Source organism: Bombyx mandarina, chromosome 11 (assembly GCF_030267445.1).
Source record: "Bombyx mandarina strain Sakado chromosome 11, ASM3026744v2".
NCBI classification, from domain to species: Eukaryota; Metazoa; Arthropoda; class Insecta; order Lepidoptera; family Bombycidae; genus Bombyx; species Bombyx mandarina.
Genome location: NC_143218.1, coordinates 14759372 through 14780155, shown reverse-complemented (window position 1 = coordinate 14780155; position 20784 = coordinate 14759372). Strand labels below are relative to the sequence as shown.

Sequence of the window (20784 nt, the reverse complement as noted above, 5' to 3'; positions counted from 1 at the left end):
TGTTCCGGCTAATCTCTGGAACGGCTGGATCGATTTTGACGAGACATTCACTGATAAGTAGCTGATGATATAAGGAGTAACTTAGGCTACTTTTGGAACGAAGTTCCTTATCGCGCGTTGTGAAAGGGGGCTAGACGGAAAAAATTCTTACGGAAAGTTGTCACGACACTTTTTAGATCCGTCATTCTGACCAATCAACGTGTAGGCGCTTATCGCGTGACATTGTTCGTATCCGATTGGTCCGCGTAATGAGTACAGTTTCTCGAGATAGCGTTTCAACAATAGTAATTTAGTTCATAGTATTGTTTTTTTCTTCTTCATAATGCCGTAATTTATTATTATAACTTAAAAAAAAAATTACAATTCCTTCACTAATTAATCGAAAGGAACTTCGTTCCATCCGGGTGTCCCTTGACACCTCTGAAGTTTTTTTAGACTAGCTTCGGACCGCGGCGTCGCCCGCGGTACAATAGCCGCGGGTAGCATCGCGGGACTCAGCTATCAATAATAAAATTTAATGTTTCCGAAGCGAAGCGAGGGCGGGTCGCTAGTTATACAATAATGCCTCAAAGCGAAAAGCCCTTCATAACATCTGTAGGTATCGTAAGGTTCACAATGGTTCAATTAAATTCATGCTTTGTTTTGTTTGACACTAATGCTACGGGCGTTTACGTATATTGTAGACCGAATAATTTACAAACACAAACATTACGCAGGCCAGCTCTTGTTTGCTTAAATCCGTTCGTAAGTGTAAACACCTGCACAAACAAAATAAATATAAGTCAAAACGTTAGTTGACTTCGCTTTATACAAAACTAGCGACCCGCCCTCGCTTCGCTTCGGAAACTGTAATTTATTATTGATTTCTCCACTATTTAACGGATGTTTTTATATATACCTTTCTCTTTAATCACTCTATCTATTAAAATAAACCGCATCAAAATCTGTTGCGTAGTTTTAAAGATTTAAGCATACATAGGGACACACAGATATAGGGACAGAGAAAGCGACTTTGTTTTATACTATGTAGTGATTATGTATAACAATCGTTTTAGGCATAATCTTTTAACAAACTTAATTAGCATTTCTTTCTTCTATCGCAACAAACATAATTAACTTGTAAATAAACCACTGATTATGCTAGTGCCAGCCATAGTTATATACCCCCGACAATTCACTGCAAAGCCTCTTAATAATTATAAGACATAAAAGACAACCCCAACTGTAAACACGCGGCCTAATATTAGGAACGGCAAAATTAGTAACCAGAATGAATAGAATTTGATTACGTGATAACTACACGGTTTCTTTGTACGATATAATGTTTATCTCGTAATAGACTATGGTTCTTAAAAACTATTTTTTGATCTCATTCAAGAATAGTCTTTAATTATTAATTATATAATAATTTTATGTATTTTATTTAAAAAAATTATATTCTTAAACGGTTAAACGAGCTCACGGCCCACCTGGTGGTAAGTGACCATCGGAGTTCTTAGATAACAACAACGTAAGTTTCGTGACTCAGCTTCATACATGAGTTCTAAGTCTCAGTTACTTACTGATGGTAGGACCTCTTGTGAGTCCGCGCGGGTGGGTACCACTACCCTGCCTATTTCTGCCGTGAAGCAGTAATGCGTTTCGGATTGAATGGTGGGCAGCCGTTGTAACTATACTTGAGACCTTAGAACTTATATCTCAAGATGGGTGGCGCATTTACGTTGTAGACGTCTATGGGCTCCAGTAACCACTTAACACAAAAAAAAAAGTTATAAAATACAACAGCTACAAAACCCTTGGAAACGGAAGGTATTACTGTTCTGTGGCAGAAATAGGCGGGCTGGAGTTACTACCACCATTTCAACAAGCCGCAATCATTGATTATACCTGCAACCGCAATCATGGAATTTTCTGAGATACTACAATGATTTCATTCAAATCTCAACAACTTCGATACTATCTTATTCGATACATCGATTACAATCATAACATATGTTAAAGCCTGTCTTTTTAGGATAAAGAGGTGTAGACAACACATCTGATATCAGCAACTATCAGTGGTAACAAAGGCTCATGCGGCTTCATTACGCGTACCTATCTTCAGAAGAAACGTTGAGTAACAGAACGCATCCTCACAGACACAACCTCAGAAGAGCTTCTCGTCGGATCTGCTCAGACGGTCGCTTTTCCGATCTGGTGGTAGATTCAGCCATGCACTGTTCTTGCTAGGGCTAGTTTTAGCAAATTCGCTCAGGTTAAGCTCATGAGCTCACCTACGCGTCAGGTACGTAGCTGGAAAATAGCCTAGAATTACCTTAGGATACCAGCGATAAGGTAGGGCAAAAAAAGAACGGACAAAAATTGTCATCCGTGTGTTCAGTAAATAACGAATGACTATGTGATTCTGATCGGCGATTCTTTGAAGATTTCATTATATTGATGAAGTTCCTGCATACTCTTAGAGAAAAAAAGAATAAGACACAATACATCGACGCTTGAAAGGCAAGCGTGATTAAGCGACAATAACTTATTTATATATAAATGATAGGCAATAACCATATTCGATGCGCAAAAAATATATATTTCTATTCATTATTCATCTTATCATCAGCTTATCATTCCTTTTTCAATCCTACAGCTAGATTCGTTAAAAAAAATTTTTTTCAAGTATTTCTACTTTAAATTAGTCTACTGTAAAGTTCACGCATTGTCGCTTAGTCACGTTTGCCTTTCAAGCGTCGCCATATTTATATATTTTTTAAATTAAAATAGGTTTATAACTGTTATCCGTTTCCACTAACGGAAAATATAAAAAAAAATAAGGAATCAAACCTCAAACGTTCTAATCTACCAATACGTCATTCTGCAAACAGCTATCGCCAACAGATTAATTCTTTAATATTTCTGAACGTACAAAGCACCGCAAACACGATTCAAGAAAAAGCTGAATTCACGCCAGATATTATATCTTTTACTTAGGGTTGTTTCTTAAACGAAAATGAATTCAATAGTTCGGCTTGTTATTTTCTAACAAAACCTGATAAAATCAGAATAGGCAGGGGGATTTCGGCACTTTTTCACTTCGCCTATGATAATCGTTCTAGAGCATTCGAGAGAAGTTCTAGGTGTTTCGATACCCGTTCAAGCTATCTGATGACAAATGACGTTACTGGTACCTGCCTGTGTGATTTGAGCAACGGCAGAGTATCATCGCTTGATACGAAAATATCGAGCACATTTTTTTTCCTACCTATGCTGATAGCCTTGAGAGGCTATATCAGCGTTACCCTAGCTTGTAGGTGAGCTCTCGGTGCACGAACCAGAGGTGTTGCTAACACTAGCCCTAGCAAGAGCAGTACTTCGCAGAATCTACCGGATCGGAAACGCGGCCCACTGAGAAGATCCGGTCAGAAACTCAGTGGACTGTGTCTATGGCTTAATTTACTCGCTGAGCCCTTCGTCGCAAGCGACAGGTCCGGCGAGGTCGGTGACCGGTGCTTGAGGTACCTAAAAGCACCGTTAATGGATCTGGAGGATCCGTAATGACGTGTTTAGGGCGACGTCGACTATTTACCATTCCTTCCACAGGATCGGGTATGAAGCACCTTATATGTACGTCCAGGCAGGACTTCCCAATTATAACTTAAAAATATTGTTTTGCAGATCTGTAAATCGATATTTTACGTAATCTGGTATTGTATTAATGCACTATTGTCTTGTATTTGTGATTTTAAATTATTTGTAAATTCAGCTTTTACAATAATATAACTTTCAAATAACATTTAAAATAATAAGAATTTCTTAATTTAAACAAACCAAATAAATTTTAAGCACATTTGTAATTTATACACATTTTATTCGAACTAAATTTTGGCAAATGGAACACATACACATTGACGGTAGTTCTTTTTGACGTTCAACAAGTGTGTACATTTTTTTTTATTTGATTTTATTAAAAATAGTGTAAAGTTCAGCGCTGGCAAATGATACATATTTTAACAGTTGGTAATAAACAATAATTCACAGACATCTTGAGTTAAGCAAAAAATATATCTGTACCTTTTCAAACGTTTGCATCAAGCGTATATTCTTCGTATTGTTACGCGCTTGGGTTCGGGATAAATAAATGTTCCACCAAAGTACAACTTAAAACTGTATTTATTACTTAGAACACATACAGAACACTTTTCGCAATTCGCAATTCGCTTTTTTTTTATTGCTTAGATGGGTAGACAAGCTCACAGCCCACACCTGGTGTTACGTGGTTACTGGAGCCCATAGACATCTATGACGTAAATGCGCCACCCGCCTTGAGATATAAGTTATGGTTGCAACGGCTGCCCCACCCTTCAAACCGAAACGCATTACTGCTTCACGGCAGAAATAGGTGGGGTGGTGGTATCTACCCGCGCGGACTTACAAGAGGTCCTACCACCAAGAATTACGCAAATAAAAATTTGCGGGTTTGATTTTTATTACACGATGTTATTCCTTCACCGTGGAAGTCAATCGAGAACGTTTGTTGAGTTCGTATTTCATTAGAAAAATTGATACCCGCCTGAGTTTCGAACACCAGTGCATCGCTCAACACGAATGAACCGGACGTCTTATCCTTTAGGCCACAACGACTTCACAGACCTTCTTCCTCTTCGCTTCAAGTGATCCATTCGCTGCTTCGCTTCGAGTAGTTCCGATTATTGACTGACTGCGTGCCATCTCTGCAACGCTTTTATAGTCGATACGACATCCCTAGAATCGTCGAGAACATTCCTCACAAGCCGAGTACCTTCGATTTGTGTTTCCGCTATCTGACAATAGATGGTGTTGTACTCCTCGAGCGTTCTAGATGTTACTAGATCCTTCAATATTCGTTCGGCTATTCGGCGAGAGATGGCGTTACTCTTAGCGGCGTAATTATAAAAATATTAATTTTAAGTTCTATTCGACGTATAAAGAAAATAAAACTGGAGGTTCGCAACAATCCACGGTCATTCGGTAACGTGCGAACTTATTGTGGTACACTTCATTCACAGTTGTTTGCTTAAGAATTGGTGTATTGCGCAAACGAACGCTCTGAGATCGTGGTCAATCAATGATAAAAAATATGTTATTTTTTGTACGTTATTACAAAGTTAAGTCGTACACTGTGTGCATTACTAATTTGTACGTTATTTCAAAGTTAAGTTGTACACTGTGTGCATTACTAATAAAAATCTTACGTTACGGACGTTTTTTCCCGGTTAGGGTACCCCTCCGAATCGTCCCATAAGGAACTTCGTTTCAAAAACAATAGTATATTTTTACCACCGCGGCTTAGTTTTATAGCATCTTTAGAATCTTAGCACTAAACTTGAGTTTTTTGTTGGAAACGATTTTTTCTCAGCGATCTTTCCAAATTACTTATACTAATACCGATAAAAGGACTTAATCGTGGACACTCACGATTATCCTACCTTCAAAAGCTGATCTCCGTAAAGTACTCGAAACGCATTAGATCTCATAAAAAATTCACATTATCACAATCGACTTATACTCTCTAACGGAATAAATGACTCAAAACAATTGTTTTTTAAAAGAGCGGCTTTGAAGTAGTACATTGTAAAATTGCGATGTTATTTTAGTGCCTATACAAATTGGCGTATCAAGTAGTTCATGCTGTATTAGATGCTGTAGCTGTTGTAGGTTGTTTGAGCTGATTTAAAACTTGCTTCTTTCAATTCCCGTTTCGACTTTAATTTAAATTTGTTAGCGGAAAAATACATTCCGTCTTCTCTGACGAAAAGATGGTGTACCTTTTTTCACGAAAACAAAAAACGCAATTCTAAATCGAATTAAATGCAATTAGTAAAGCAAACGAGTTTATCGATCACTTTCGACTATTTCGGCATCCAACTGAATTCGACGCCAAAAGACCGTATAACGTGATTGGCTTTTTCACGCCTGAGCTGTTAGCAGGGGAAACGTTCAATTTAAAGTCTCGTGGTGCAGAAGCATTAAATGTCCTCAATATTGACTATGAGTCTAATTGTTCTATGCCGGAAATGTGTATATTGTTTTAAATTATCAACAGGGCTATTCAATGTAACAAACTTGTAGTAATTGCTTGAATTGCCGCTTAGTGGTCTGGTTCAAGAATGGTCTCAGATTAGTTACAAAAACAAGAGTTTCTCTATAAGCACAGAAAGTTGGAGATATAACTAATTATGTTTTGTTAGTAGCCTGTTTTTGTTCCTTTACTTTGATTTTATGTAAATAAAACTTCTCACAATAGGTATTCGAACAAATGGGATATTTTTTACAGAAAATACGTTAACTTAAAAGAAATCAGTTTCAAGTAAAAAAAATTGTTAGGTAGAAATCTGCAGAAATACCTTCAAAACGCATTGCTTATTGCTTAATAAGAATAATGTAAATTGTGGAATTGCGCACTATGTACATACACATCATTGTGCATAAATAAATACATGAAGCTAATAAAACTTGACTTTTTTAATAAAAAATTAACAACATCGTAAGTAATTTCAGAATCTACTTCGCTAGTCAAAACGAATACTATAAAAATCTGAAAATATTTAACACTCTAGCCTTACCTAATTCAGGGTAATACTCACTTAAAGGAACGCTCAAATTAGAAGCTTTACTCGTGCAGATAGATTCAGAACGCAAACACGTACCCTGAATTAACGCAGTTATCTAAATAGTTTCGTAAATGCGGGTATTTCCAGGAGCATTGAAGCGAATATTCGCCACGGACCTTGGGACACCATCATACGGCTGATACCGTAATCTGTTCATCTCATTAACTTCAATTTGGGATGGCCGACAACGTCGGACGTTTACAAGCTGAATTTGGATTTTCATATTTCTCGGAAATAATAATACGGGTACCTACTATTTTTTTCTTAAATTGTAAATGTGAATTTTTTTTCAGCACAACGTTTATCAGTTTCAGCCAGTAATGCTTTGCTTAAAGAAAAATATGTGTCGTTTGCGATTTTCAAGGAAGCCAAATCCCAGAATCCACACCTCAAGTAGTTTTCCAACTGAACGTTAATGATATACTTCTTACAGTATTATTACTTCGAAGAAGTAGGATCGTGCATATCGCTTATTAATTAAATAGCCTAAACTAACTTAAAATGAGAATAGTGATAAATTAAAAAAGGAAATCGGACCCTTTTTCTCTTCCACGAGAAGCTGTTATAGCCCCTTAGGCTATCAGCGAATAGGTAGGGGGTAGGGGGAAAAAGGACATTATCAACACCCTGCCTATATTCTCTACGAAGCTATCACGCTTTTTAGTTTAAAGATGCGATATACAAAACACTTTATTTTCAACGTCGTTACTCAAGGTTGGTGGCAACATTATCGTTCTGGTATCTATAGGCTCTATTAACCATTGAAACCTTAGATACCATCGTAGCAAATAAAAAAGGCATAAAGCGTATAGCAGTCTGAGTCTGTTATCGCTCACAAAGAGACCACAACAACTAGAAGCCCAGCGTTCGTCAAAGGCTCTTGTCCTCTAACAAGAGGGTAAATTTTACTCCCAGTTGATTTGATGTCGTACGTGGCGACAGTACAATGACTCGGTCGCGAAGGTTCACGTTACAAATATAATAATACTTTACCACTAAAACTAGCTCCAGAGTTAAAAATGATCAATACTTTGCATAGATTCTGTTTTATAGCATTAGATTATATTTTATTCACCATTTTCAGTAAAATAGATAGGACAGGTGATATAAAAACACGTCTTTCCTGTGTCACTTTTGTTATTAAAACTTTGATGATATCATTAAAATAGAATAAAAGTGCCCTTGTACTCTGTATCCTTATTGTCGTGTTTTTTGTAACAGTTATGTGTACAAAATATATTAAATAAAATAAAATGAATAAAATTGAGTCATCTCAAAAAGGTATAAGTTAAAGATTGGAAGAGAATGTATAAGATTTACCAATAAATGTCCTTACACACTCAATAATTTTGCTTTTATTATCAAACACACTATTAAATTACTTTCAAACATTACAGATTTAACTCATTGTATGTTTTGTTAAAGCTTAATCAAAATCAAAGTTATCAATAAAACTATGTCTTCGCGCAAGTTACCTTAATCTAAAATTAATACAAAATTATATGTTTTTACTCTGCTGCAAAAATGCAATAGTATTTTTCATTCCCATCTCCAGTTTAATATCGGGGCGATGCCAAGTAAAATTGCAACCGCTGCTTTTTCCACGTGAGTGAAAGCCAGACTGTTTGTTGTTCACAATATCAGAGCAATATAACGGTGAATAGGACGCACAGTAAAATGTCAAACCACGTCGACGAATGGTATTACTTACGACTATCCTATTCTGTGTTTCCAAAACAGAAAACGTATTATTTTTCATCTTTGCACGAACAATAAACAACAAGAACAAATTAGCGCTAGACTTGTACGCGTCATATTATATTTTATTAAAGTGAAACTTTAATTATTTTAGCATTTATTTTAACTTAATTGTTTCTCTCATCTGAGTTTTCGAAAGCAGAAAAACGAATAATTTGTTATCATTTCACGAACGTTAAACTGCATATACCTACATATTGCATTTTAGCATTTATAAAATTGAAAATATATAGAAAATAATTCAGGATCTGTTGAAAAATTCCGAAAAAATAATACTAGGAATCCAGTTTCTTGGATAATAACAGCTGCAATACAATTAAGTACAAATATAAAATTAGCAGTTGTACGAAATTAAGAAGCGTTCAAGGAATTCTTCGAAACGATCTTGTTATCTCTTTTAACATCGCACCAGCTGTCACCGGATTAAACGTGGATTGAGAATAATTGTCAGCGGTAGGCAGCGGCTTAGCGGAAGTAAATATGTACTTATAATTTTTATTTATTATTAAAAAAAACATAATATTCCTAAATAACCTAAAAGTACATGTTATTATCCGCAACACGCTTCGTCAGATTACAGAAATAAAGTTATCATCAACATGCTTCGTCAAAAAGTAGAAGACTTACTTTCAGCTACAAGTGTCGTCATAAGTAACATATAGGTCCCCGCTAACAGCAATGGGCGCGTAAGCATCGGCTAGTCAAACAAGCCACTCTGGATCGCACCCAGCCCGAAAGTACCCATTACGCTAGCAGCATTGCCACGCTGTATGGCAATGGATAATCTCTGAACCAGGTACGACCCAGACCGAGGATCGTGGCCTTGCCCTCTGAGGTGGTGGCCAATTGCGGTAATAAACTTTTTGGCCTCCGAACTCCACACACCTGTCGTTTCCGCTGCCACTGGAACAAACAGGTAGGTATGTAGATTTCAGAGCATCATACTTGGCATGCTTCGTTTTAGCCGACGCCTCAGCAGCATAGCCCGCACATTGTCGGGTCCAAGATAAGTGACACGCCGCGTACGTACGTACAGTTAAATATGTTGAATAAAACTCCTTGACAAATATCCGCATTAGGGCATCCTTATTTTTTCTTCAAACCGCTATAGAACTTTAGCTTGTACGGAATGAAAATGATACAGTAATACAAACTTTATGAACTGGTAACACCTGTACCATCCGGTGAAGACGTATTAATGTACATGTCACAACAAAGACATTGAACAGTAAGTAACTATGTTAGGTACATGAATTTTAAGAAATCATAATATATATGACGTTTACAACAAGTCTTATCTGCAACATGTTTTTTTAAAAGTTTGGATTAATACATAAAATCACTAAGCAAAAAGTTCAGCACTGTCACTCTATAGAGTACAATTTCAAACTCACGCGGTTTGCCATTCAGACCATCAACTGATAAGTAAATATAATAAATACATTTTAAAAATTTAATCGTAAACAGTACTTGGTTAAGCTTATTTGGTTCCCTAATGGTTTTCTACTTCTATCGGACTAGGGCTCACAAGTTTCGTTATCCACACACAACTTGATGATGTAAAGCTTAAAAAAATATTAAATGTTTTAGGCAACCACTGTTGTTTATGATCGTTTCCTTTCTTCATGTAATCTTGAATGAAGGCACTCTTAAAAAAGGTTTGTCCTCATCCAACGCCTATAGCCTAGATTTTCTCATTCCTGTATTATGAGTGTCAGACTGGGACGTGAACAAGTACCTACACGTAGATCACGAATGCCTATTGTGTTATCCTCAAAAATATAAAATAATACTTTCCTCAACGTCAGAAAATTGCACAGCCCTGGATTGCAAGAGACGGTAAAAAAATATCGTATTTAATTATATGATATGACCATAGGGACAATGAGGAGTCTCTTCGTTCTTCAAAGCTGTCAATTGTATATAATAAATATTAAACTCTAAAGGATTGATTTTTGTTGTATTCTACGCGATTTCAGGTCCTTTATCCGAAATCCGAATCCATTATACGATCGAAAAGAATCTGTGCTCCGTTAATGATTCCGTTCAGAGGCCAAGAAGATGAATAGAGCTTAGCAGATTCATAAAAAAATATTACATACATACTTATGTTATTTCTGAACTTATCATACTGATCAATTTTGTTATTGGGGTCGAAATATACGTACATTGTACACAATCAATCAAACGGAATCATGAACACCCGTAGTATTTTGTGCCAGTAATTTTTTTTATTGAACTGTAAAGGTCACACCCGAAAAAATGAACATAGAAAACATTGGCGGATCAGACCCATTTGTAAAAGCTAGGCAATTTGGTAATGATTCAGCTCGTTCCTGACTTATCTTATATTTTATCTAATATATAAAATTCTCGTGTCACAATGTTCTTTCCCATACTCCTCCGAAACCGCTTGACCGATTCTCATGAAATTTTTTATGCATATTCAGTAAGCCTGAGAATCGGCTACTATCTATTTTTTATAACCCTAAGTGATTAGGGTTGTCCACCCCTAACATATATTTTTTTTATTTGGACTTTTTTTTTGTTATAATGAGGTATTATGTGGTTGAATGAGGTTTTGTTATTTTTATTATATATTCCCTCATCGTTCACAGCACTACATACCTCTTTCACTCATTTACCACATCCTTACACACTTACAATAACTTAGTTTTTTTTTCTACACTAGAAATTCCCTAGAAATCTTATATATGGCAAAACAATGTTTGCCGGGCAGCTAATGTTTCTATAAAATTAGCAATACAACACTCAAATAACGGTATAATTTAGACAGTTACAGTACAGAAAATGTTACAACAAATTTTAATTCAATAAAATAAAAACTTTTTCCTGGTCCTGCTCCAAGTTTTCAAATCTTAAGATAAGAACGTAAGTTTTGTAGTAAACGACCCATTTACAACGAGAAACCAGACTTCTACTAAATTCGTTGCAACGACACTAGCACGTACAACTTTTGTACACTCCGTACTATATTTGGATGTATAAGTTTTTGTTTCTTGACACAAATTTGACTTTAACATTTCATTATGCATTTGCATTTTTACACGCTTTATATTAGCTTCACTTGTATGTATGTTTGTATATTTGTAACTGACTCCTTTAGACGCGATTTTGACCCACTTTAAACGGCCAGTTTCATTCAAACTTTATAGATTTATCGAGGACCGATGACAATACACTAATTTGATAAGATTATTCCATTATTCAGTTTGCAAAATAAGATTTTTGCCAATTTATATAATTTTTATCTATAGTCGATAGGCAGGAAATGATGTTAAAGTACTTAATAGTCTTAAAAATAGGCTTTTATAGAAAATTAAAATTTTTATAGTTTACTGGTGGTACCTCTTGTGAGTCCGCACGTGTAGGTACCACCGCCCCGCCTATTTCTGCCGTGAAGCAGTAATGCCTTTCGGTTTGAAGGGTGGGGCAGCCGTTGTGACAATACTGAGACCTTAGAACTATATCTCAAGGTGTGTGGCGCATTTACGTTGTATATGTCTATGGGCTCCAGTAACCACTTAACACCAGGTGGGCTGTGAGCTCGTCCACACATCTAAACAATAAAAAATAAAAAAAAGTTTTTTTAAACTATTATTTATTGGGAGACAAAATCCATCACTGCACCGGATTCCTTATTATATATACCTTATTATTATATACTGCCAGCTGAACACATGTTAAAATTCCTCTTTTTCGTAAACAGAAACGTACTTAAGCTAAACAATCGTATATTAATTAACATTATTATTTCTGGTATTAGCATTATATCACCTTCTTTAACTGTAATTTGAATTAAGTGTAAACCTCAGAATAATCTTCGTTTTAAGTGTTGAAATGACAAACGGTGATTTCTTTATCGACTAGTTCATTTTCTAGTTTATTTATTACACTCCATGTATTTATCTACATTGGCGGACTTCATGTCAACCAAAGGTAGTGCAGAGTAAAGAATTGTAGGTGCATCAAAACATAAATTAAATACAACTAAGTAGCTAGTCATAGTTATCCCGAAAACCAAGACGTATTTAAGTTTGCAATTTCGTTTGGATTACGGCCAAAATGTCTTGTACTTTGCTAGCCAACAATTTTATTTGATAATTTCCATACTAGTTAACCACATTATTCGAGTTCGCATTACTTAAAATTAAGTTTGTTTCACTGTTACTGATTGATTTTTTAAAAACCTGTTTAATGGTTTCTTAATTTAAAATGATTACTAAGTTTTGTACATAATTGTTTTGAAATTGAAGCAAGAACAGATGAAAACAACCAAATTGCTTCACTTAAATGACTAAACCAAGTTAATCTAATAAGAGTTGGATTATAATGAAAATGTTTGAAAATTTCAAATTAAAAAAGTAAGTACGTCATTATAAGTTAAAAATTGTTGAGATTCCACCGAACGAAAATTCGGTATATAGTTCTATCCAGATCCCTGTATCCAGATTTCTTGACCTTATGATACCGAGTGCCGGTCTTGACCTAAATCAGACATAGATCAAGAAGGCTAGAACTTTATTTTGATCGCGATTTGCCTTGTAAATAAATGCTGAAGTAAAGTAGCTTTTGTTCGTAATTTTTTTTATATTTCCTACATTTAACTTTTATTGTTTGCTCTTTAGAAGAACCACTACATGGTTCTTGGCTCAGCAGACCATGTCGTTAAGTTAAGGTAGAAATAGTATTACCGTTTCGGTGCAATGAGCGGTTCCCTTACATCTTGCACATCGTCGAAGCCGTGGTGTACAGGTACCTGCTTTTCCACCAGTCAAACTAGAACGCATGGCACGTTTGTTTGGTTTTAGCATACATTCCGATAACGATGCTTTGGTTCCAATAAAACCCTGCATATTTTTCGCAGTTCAAGGAAAGTTACTGGGATAAATAATAATTGTGATCACGATGCAAGGGTATCGGACGTAGATTGTTTCATTAGCTTTTGTTAGATTACCGAAATATTATGTAAAAATACGCAATGTATCTGAGGTTCACTTACTTAACATGACTGCTTAAGAATCTTAGCAATATAATAATAATAATATTAATGTTCTAATTATTACGCAATTTGTCAGTATGACAACTATTCCACAACAATTCCATTGGCATGATGCCAATCCGAGATCATCAACTAAATTCACAATGGACGGCCAATGACCTCGCAATAAAGTCGTCTTGTAACTGTAAATAATATGTCATAATCTGTTAGATTAGTATATTCCCATCCATACAAAACGCGTTAGCTAATGCAATTCAACGCAAATTCAATGTCTCTTCCGAGTTACATAGACATGGGTTGTCTGTTTGATCTCAACCCGTCAAGAACGTTATCTTTCAGCGGCTAGACTATAAGTGGCACTTATAAATATTTATTTAGAAGATTGATTGATGTATTCAGAGTGTGCGTGGAACAACCATAATGACAATTTCGAATTAATGGATTAACAATACTCTAAAAACAATGCCAGACGATTCTAACAAAATCAAAATAAAAGACTTGCAGTTCTGAACGACGCGACAAAGTTAGGGCACAGTCCAAACCTCAACAGCCTATGTATTTAGCAAATAAAAAAGTGTTCATTAAAATAGCTCAATAGAGGTGAATCACGTTAAAGAATGATCATCTCTTAAGTAAGCTTTAGCATACAACATCCGACTTTGGTCGCAATAAAAAAGACGACTCAATCCAAATAAGCTTCAATTTTCTTTTCAATTCAATTTGCATAATTACGCTCATTTAAGTAAACCGTGACTGCCATTTACAAATATTTCACGTCTTGCACGTTCATGACAATTTGAATATACGCAAATTCCATTAGTCGAATTTCGACCGCAATAAACTCTTTTTTTTTTAATTCAAACGTTATTGAAAACGTACTTTTCCATTTATTAAACGTACAAAAATAGGATTAAATTTACAGCATGGATCATGCCACTATACACGCGCTGAGCTTAAAAAAAGGGACAAAGTTTTCTCTTCAAACATTAATAACAGAAAATAGGATACCATCAGAAAATTATAATACGCAATTAACTAAGACATTATACTCGTATATAGAATTTACTGGAGGTATAAATTATTTTATTGTTCATCTGGAAATGATCAGAATCATATTTTTCGATTTAATTAATCGGGAGGCAATAATCCGTCAGCTATCATTTTTAACCTCTTCGCTTCTTCTTTAGCCTTCTTCTCGGCTTCCTTTCGCTCCTGTTCCTCTTTCTCTTCCTGAGCCTTCTTCATAGCCATCTCAGCCAACGTCTTTTGGTCTAATTTAAAGAAGTTTATTGGCTCCTTAACATACCTCACATCTTTATTGTTCATATTTTCAATAAACTTTACGTACGAAAACATTCCATCTTCAGGATTGTATGTCTTGTCTTTCATAGCAAGTTTCGTCCAATCCATGAATTCTAACTCCGACAGCGGCTCCCCCCATGTCATTAGTTCTTCTTTCAGAGCTAGAAAATCAACAGTACCTGTTTCTTCATCATCATGACCCAAACAAGCAAATGCTTTAGTAACAGCAAGCTCGAAATCGTCACCCCAATTCATTTTGGCTTCAATCATGAAAAACCATTCGTGCAATTCAACCGTATCAACGTATTCATCTTCTAAAAATTGTGCAAAAAGCGTTCGTATCTCAGCTCCTTTTGGATTAAACCCCAATTTTCTGAGCATCAGCGGTATTGCCTCTAATGGGATCTATAACGAGAACAATGCTAGGTCATAACGAACTAATTACGTTTCAATGATATTCGCCAGAATCTGGTAATCAGATTATTGTTTGCATTTTCGCAAACGAAAAAGAGATCTAAAATCACAACCTAAGTTCAAACTTGGAAGAGAAACAACAAACATGGCCTAGTCTAGTCTAATTGCGATCATCGCGAATATTTTGTTACATACAAATTAACATCACGAAACAAAGCCGAAATATAATGAACCGCTGCAATTTCATTTGCGTGATGACCCTCGTTAAATTAAAAAGGATTGGATATCCGACACAATCTAAAGCCGCAACGGTAATTAAGTTTCACTCAATTATTTTGATGGCAGCTTCAAACATAATCAGTATTACAACCTTATGATTTATGATAATCTAATAATACATAATTAATGAATGTCGATTGGAGGAATACTATGAGACGCCGGAGGTCTGGCTATTTGGGTTATTGGCCTATTGGCTATCTATCTCTGCCGCACAAAAATAACGCGTTCCAGATTGAAGGACACGTCGACCAGATATCTCTAAGCGGTGGCCGGATTTACGGAATTATCTACATATGTATGTGAGCTTCGGGAAATCTTGAACTAATAACATTAACAAAGGACACCTTAAGCTCATCTAATCAGCTTCAGTTGACAGCACAACTGTTTTTTTTATTGCATAATTAAATTTCAAACTCAATAACGATTTACCTTGTCTATGTTCTCTTCATCGTGAGCTTTGAACATTTCCTTAAACCTCATAATATCTTCGTTACTGAAGCAGGCTGGAGGCGGCGGTGGCTTTTTAGGCTTTGGAGGTGGCCCTATTTGTTTCGGTCCTGGCGGAGGTTTTGGTGGTTCTTTCCCTTTGCCTTTCTTCGGGGGCATTTTGCTATACCGGTAATAAATTCACTCAAAATTTACTAGTATATCCTAAAATCTTATTACATATAAAATCTTATTATATTCTTTACATTTTCACACCGCCCTGTTAACACGTCAACGTGACATTTTATATCATATTGACTGTGCTAATCAATACAATTGAGAATTTGAACTCAAATCTCAAGGCAGTTGCGTTCAGTTATGATATCTATGGACTTCTATAACCGTTTATCACCAGGTGAGTAGAGTAATCTTGTTTCACGAAATTGTCCTGAATTTCGCATCCAAATGATCATAATTTTACTTCCTGATATAAAATACTATGTTCACCTTGAAATAGGTATGTCGTTGTACGTTAGACGTATGTTCCTCAGACGAGATTAAGCACGTGATTATTAATAGAAAAAGCTTAAAAAAGAGATACAAATTGTGTGGTCAATTGAACGAGCTAACGACCCTTCTGGCGCTATACGGTAACCAGACCCATTGACGTCACAACGTGAATGCTTCCACCCACATTAAGACATAAGATTAATGGTTTTATTCTTATAACGGCTGTCCCGCCCTTGAAGCGGAAGTCGAGACTGCATCGCGACAGAAACAGGCAGTGCGTTTGTACTCACCCGTACGGGCGTTACAGTACCCCATATGCACCAGTAAATCGCATTATTATTAAATTATCATAATTACATATTTTGTGTAACACAATTATATAGTTTTTTGTCAATCACGATTCGTAATTAGGTCAAGATACCTATGATACCCAGCACAGAGACGTTACCGTATCATCTAGGGCTGTTTCGCCCACGATCGTAACAAATGACCAACGAAATTGATTTTCGACCGCTTCTGGTCGCCGCCGCGTTCCTCACACTAAAATCTGGGCTTTCGGCTAAACATTAATCTGAATGTGGAACGCGAACAATCAGTCAGAGGGCGGCATCAAACCGCGACCTTCTCGACCGGCGATGGGCCGGTCATTTGACAAGTCGTGTGGAAAACGTATCGATTTTCTAAGTGAACGCACTGATTTCAATAATGATCAGATCTTTGATTGCATTTCTAAGTTTAGATAATACATTAATAAAATACTCAGCCCTGCGTCATGCAGCGTCACGCTTTGCTGTGACTCTATCTAAAATAGTAGGTAATTTCCCTATTTAAATCGCATTTTGTTGATCTTTAATTTTATCGTACGGGACCGTGATTGTTTTTCTAAAAAAATGTTTCTAAGCTACTTCTTATACCCACTCTAACCGGCGCCATCTAGGCGGGCTTCGGACAGTCTGCCGACCGAGAAGGCTGGTGGTCGTAGCGCCGACGACCGCCAGTCCGGCGTCCCGAGGGGGAGGGTGATGGGAGAGATGTGCTCCGCACTAAACGCTTCACTTTCCCCCCTTTGCCTTGTCATGAGTTCTGTCTCATGCGAGGTTTGGACGTTGGTTGTTGAGCGACAGGAGGTTTTAGTCAGTTCGACTCTGACATACCCCGCCCAGTATCCCCAGAAAAAGGCGGAAGTCCGGCGATTTCCTCCTGACCAAAAAAAAAAAAAAAAAGGTACTTCTTATAACAACAGTTATCTGCCTGGTAAATTCCTGTCAAATTTTGTCCAGCCGTTTCGGAAAGCAGTCGGGTCAAATAAGCAAACAATAGAACATAATTTAAGATCCGACTTACATGTGTTACATTTTGTAACACATGTAAGTGTATATGTTTATAAACATATTATTCTACTGTTTAAGCAACAATATTTTTATATTTACTAAATACTGTTTTTATATACATGTTTGAAAATAGTGACAAGGGAAGATCTTATACCGAAGGGGTGTAATTGCTCCGTGGATCGACGTTTAGAATTTCATTGTTTAGAACTATGTTAGTTTATATTATTATGTAAGCTCATTTTTAAAATGTCGTTAGCTATATTGAGACTTGTTTCAATTATGTTATTTATTATGTTTTACGATGGCTACCGCCACACATGCATTTCGTAAAAAAATATTATGTTTTGTTGCTATAAAAAATTCCCGTTTGAGCGTAACTGGAATAGCCCCAGATATAAGCTACAAGCGAATAATTAGGAAAATATAATGATTTTTTTAAGACTGAAATTCTGTTAACGTTGCTGAAAACATTATAGTATGTGATCTTTCGCATCTAACAACTAAACAATGAGCACGTCTTCTTGGTGTAACCTAATAAGCTCGTCTTAAGCCTGTTGTTTTAAACGACGCGACGGCTTTAACTCAAACAGTACATAATCGGTACCCACCAAACCAAACCACCTCTCACAAATTTACCTAACTTTTAGAGACTAATATCAGATTCTATATAATTACTAATATAGAAAAAATGACATATTTATATAAATCCATACTGTACCTTTAACTGCTATTTATCACGTAGTACATAAGTAAATTCAAGTGATAGTCAAATACAACAACATTTTAAAACTGCAATACTTAAAGCAAATATTGCTTCTTACAAAGCACGCAATGTCATGCAATTGAGAATATTGTATCATTACTGTCGAGTGACACGAAGGAACCGCCCTCCAGATACCATCATTAAGCCGTTCACAAAAATCAGTTCATGGTTGGCATGATCTTTTCATACATTTCCTTTAATTTTTGGAACCGTTAGTTGCATAAAAGCAGTTTCATTGAACTCTGAGATCCCTAAGCTTTTACGAACTACCAATCATAACACAAAGTATGCGTAAATGTCGTGAGGTTCATCTACCTAGTTCTTCAAATAGAAGCAAAGAAGCCGTTACAATATAAATCTCTAATATATAATAGACTTTAATGCTGCATTTAACAAATGCATCCTGGGTTTTTCTCTAAAGCAAATATGTGTTACATGACACATTAGCTTACTACATAGGATTCGATGTCATTTAAAGCCGTCGGCATAAAAATTCAATGGGTCGTAAAACTGAACCTTAACAGAAAGCGTTATTATAAACTTATTTTCATTCAGGATAAATTAGATTCTATTATGGCAGCGCTTCAGTCACTTATTGAGCCTGGTTTGATTTCTGTATAAGACATTCTACCTTCATTATCCATTTCCATACCCACACCATGCAGGTGCTTTGACTAATCTTATCCAGAATATCTTAAAACGTACAAACGAATAGGGCGTATTACTGTAACAGTTATTACTTACTGTAACAGGCTCAGTAGGCTTAGTGCGAGTTTCAAAAATCGAATCGAATGACTCGCATCGAGTGTACGCTTTTCACGGTGAAACGTGCGGAGCTCTGTGTGCTTAGTGCGAGTTTTGTAACGTTCTCACTAGCGAGCCAGTTTGCTCAAATTTGTATGCAATTGGAACAGCGCCCCTAGCGGCAAACGTACTCGGTGTTATTTTGTGAGTGCGAGTTCATATTAACGTTGTGATCTCGTAACCGAGTAATTTTACCGAAATGAGTACTACGAATGACATTTGTGCGAGTGCGTGTTACAAATTAGTGGATTTTAACGTTTCAATCGAGTATTTCTTTAGTAGTTTTATTTTTCCAACTAGAGAGGCAAAAATATCATGCCATAGAGCCTAATCTTTTTTTATGAAAAATGATAATATGGAGTGAAATAGATTTGATTAATTTGAAGCATTAATCAATTGGCATGGAATGAAATGAAATGAGATCAGATAATATGGGATAAAATATAATCTCTGCAAAATGCTGATTATATACTGAGATTTTTTCAGTGGACCTTTTCGAAGACTGAGAAGCTACGTCCAACGGTTTTGTTTATTTTTTTTAAATTTTCGCACTTTCACAGATACTAAACAGTTAATAAACCCACGTTACTTTGTTATTGCACAGATGGGTGGACGAGCTCCCGGCCCACCTAATCTTAAGTGGTTACCGGAGCCCATAGACATCTACAACGCAAATGCCGCCTCTCACCTTGAGATATTAGTTCTAAGGTCTCAGTATAGTTACAACGGTTGTCCCACCCTTCAAACCGAAACGCATTACTGCTTCACGGCAAAAATAGGCAGGGTGGTGATACCTACCCGTGCGGACTCACAAGACGTCCTACCACCAGTAATTACAAAAAATAATTTTGCGGGTTTGATTTTTATTACATGATGCTATTCCTTTACAGTGAAAGTCAATCGTAAACATTTGATAAGTACGTATTTCATTAGAAAAATTGATACCCGCCGGCGGGATTAGAACACCGGTGCATTGCAAGATACGAATACACCGGACGCCTTAACCTTTAGGCCAGGACGGTCTCAAAATTACACTTATACACGAAGAAATATTAAATACGCATTAACTAAGAAACATTAAATAGACAAAATAAAACAATTCACACAATTTAGCTCCTTGCGGTCCCTCCAAAATGTCTTTTCATCTTTTTTTCCTAGTTGTTCAATTGTAAATGAATAAATCAAAATCAAATCGAGTTTACGTTCTATACGGTGAAAAATGAAGAATTGTGAGTGTGAGTTGAGATATGCTACTCGCTTCGCAGGGCGTTTATTCACCGAGAGCAGCAATAATATTATTTCTCGTATATTGGTAGCACGTGATGTTTTGGCATTAGACCGTCTAAATGAAATACAACGCATTTTAACAGCATTTTAATGGGAACCAACTACTTTCAAAATTATTCGGGTAATGTCACGTGTTCAATACTATTTTGTACCTTTAGAATTAAAGTGGCTCAACCCAAAATTCTTAGTTTCTGGTAAACTTCAATATTGTAATACAATAATTGTATTTTTTTAGTTTTTCGGTTTAAA

The 20784-nt window shown here is 36.1% G+C and overlaps 1 protein-coding gene across 1 annotated transcript; it reads right to left on the bottom strand.

The window, feature by feature from the left end:
* Window positions 1-14310: 14310 nt before the first annotated feature.
* On the bottom strand, window positions 14311-16058 carry LOC149502071 (uncharacterized). The gene is made up of 2 exons (XM_089731526.1): window positions 15844-16058; window positions 14311-15126 (listed from the first exon to the last, which is right to left on the bottom strand). The coding sequence occupies exons 1-2, from the start codon at window positions 16018-16020 to the stop codon at window positions 14548-14550; spliced, it is 756 nt and encodes a 251-aa protein (XP_089587652.1). The 5' UTR covers window positions 16021-16058; the 3' UTR covers window positions 14311-14547.
* Window positions 16059-20784: the final 4726 nt, after the last annotated feature.

Excerpts from the sequence above, each read along its gene's own strand:
- LOC149502071 (XM_089731526.1), bottom strand. The coding sequence starts at position 16,020 with ATGCCCCCGAAGAAAGGCAAAGGGAAAGAACCACCAAAACCTCCGCCA. Across the intron at positions 15,127-15,843 it reads ATGAAGAGAACATAGACAAG|ATCCCATTAGAGGCAATACC; the intron begins GTAAATCGTTAT and ends TTCTCGTTATAG.